The sequence below is a fragment of the Octopus bimaculoides genome, chromosome 8, assembly GCF_001194135.2.
Source record: "Octopus bimaculoides isolate UCB-OBI-ISO-001 chromosome 8, ASM119413v2, whole genome shotgun sequence".
NCBI classification, from domain to species: Eukaryota; Metazoa; Mollusca; class Cephalopoda; order Octopoda; family Octopodidae; genus Octopus; species Octopus bimaculoides.
The window spans coordinates 91,047,075-91,048,899 of NC_068988.1; the positions used below are offsets into that span (position 1 = coordinate 91,047,075).

The following is a 1,825-nucleotide window of genomic DNA, read 5'->3' on the forward strand; positions in this document are numbered from 1 at the left end:
GAACAGCCTGCTCGTGAAATTAACGTGCAAGTGGCTGAGCACTCCACAGACACGTGTACCCTTAACGTAGTTCTCGGGGATATTCAGCGTGACACAGTGCGACAAGGCTGACCCTTTGAATTACAGGCACAACAGAAACAGGAAGTAAGAGTGAGAGAAAGTTGTGGTGAAAGAGTACAGCAGGGTTCGCCACCATCCCCTGCCGGAGCCTCGTGGAGCTTTTAGGTGTTTTCGTTCAATAAACACTCACAACGCCCGCTCTGGGAATCGAAACCGCGATCCTATGGTCGCGAGTCCGCTTCCCTAACCACTGGGCCATTGCGCCTCCACCATACGTACGTACATACATACATACATACATACATACGTACATACATACGTGCATACATACGTGCATACATACATACATACGTACATACATAGATGCATACATACGTGCATACATACATACATACATACATGCATACATACCTGCATACATACATACATACATACATACATACATACATACATATATACATACATAAATATATACAAACATACATGCATATGTGTGGCATTGATTTCCGTTTACTGCAATATCTGTATAGTGAACCAGCAGCAGGTATCTGACTGAATATATCACAGACACGTGTACTTTTCACGTAACATGTACTTTTCATGTAACATGTACTTTTCATGTAACATGTACTTTTCATATCACAGACACGTGTACTTTTCATATAACACTCAGCGTGACACAGTATGACGTTTACAATTACGTCATCCGACGAACTTCCAGATATATCTATCTCACCATTTCACATAAAAACTTTGTGCCAACTCTGGGCTTTTGTCCCTTAGATTACACGCTTTGCAGTGTTATTGAATCCGAACCTCATGGTTGCAAACGAGATTCTTGATCTGTCAGCCATACTGCGTCTACTCACACACAGAAAAAGATATGCGTATCTGTATGCATGTCCGTGTGAGTGTGCGTGTGTGGGTGCATGCGTGTGTGTATGTAGTATATGCACATAATATCCTTTCCTGTAGACGTTGACCACAACTATACAAACAAAACAACAATATTTTAATCTGACCGATATTGAACGGCCGTTGAAGTACATAGGCACTACTTCTTCCTCCCGTCTATATATATTATAAAGTATAATTTAATATGAACTGTAATAAGCTGATAATATTAAAAAAAACACTTTTACTAACCTTCTATGGTGCAATTTGTATCTGGCTTATAATAGCCCTTACAGGAACATATTTCATCTCCATTGTGTAGGATGCATTCTCCATGTAAACAGTTGCGGGTACAACCTATATTACACGTCTCTCCAATCCAACCATCTTCACATTGACAGCGTGACGTCACATTATTGATGTTACTACAAGAACCATGAACGCAAACCATTACGTTGCACACTTCATGATTACATTTTTTTCCTGCATAGCCAGAATCACACTTGCATTCCATACTGCAACTTTCGTTATCAAATGTGCACTTGCCGTGATTGTGGCATGTGTCTGGCGTGCATTCATTTCTACAATTTTTGGATTCATTTGTATGGTTACAATATTTTCCATCGAACTTCGGCGGACAGACGCATGCTGCTTTGCATTCACTATCCTGTCTACATGTTCCTCCGTTCTTGCAAGGGTCAACAAATGAACATATATTATAGCTACATATTACTGTTTCACTCACAGAGAAACATGCAATGAAAGACATCGAAAATATTAACAACTTTACAGTTGACATTTCCATCCTGAATTTTGGTTTTGAATAATTCTGCAAGACTGCGATGAGAAATCTGAAAGAAGGGAAAAATAA

General features: G+C 39.7%; 1 protein-coding gene across 3 annotated transcripts in view; it reads right to left on the minus strand.

Annotated features, from left to right (window-relative positions):
• The window catches only part of LOC106882186 (delta-like protein C), a 19,765-nt gene that overhangs the window by 14,008 nt on the left and 3,932 nt on the right, over nucleotides 1-1,825 (minus strand). For all 3 annotated transcript variants that reach the window (XM_052970253.1, XM_052970252.1, XM_014932773.2), the window contains exon 2: nucleotides 1,207-1,805. In XM_052970253.1, the coding sequence (XP_052826213.1) occupies nucleotides 1,207-1,759 (553 nt within the window). In that variant the 5' untranslated portion in view covers nucleotides 1,760-1,805. The remainder of the gene's footprint in view (nucleotides 1-1,206; nucleotides 1,806-1,825) is intronic.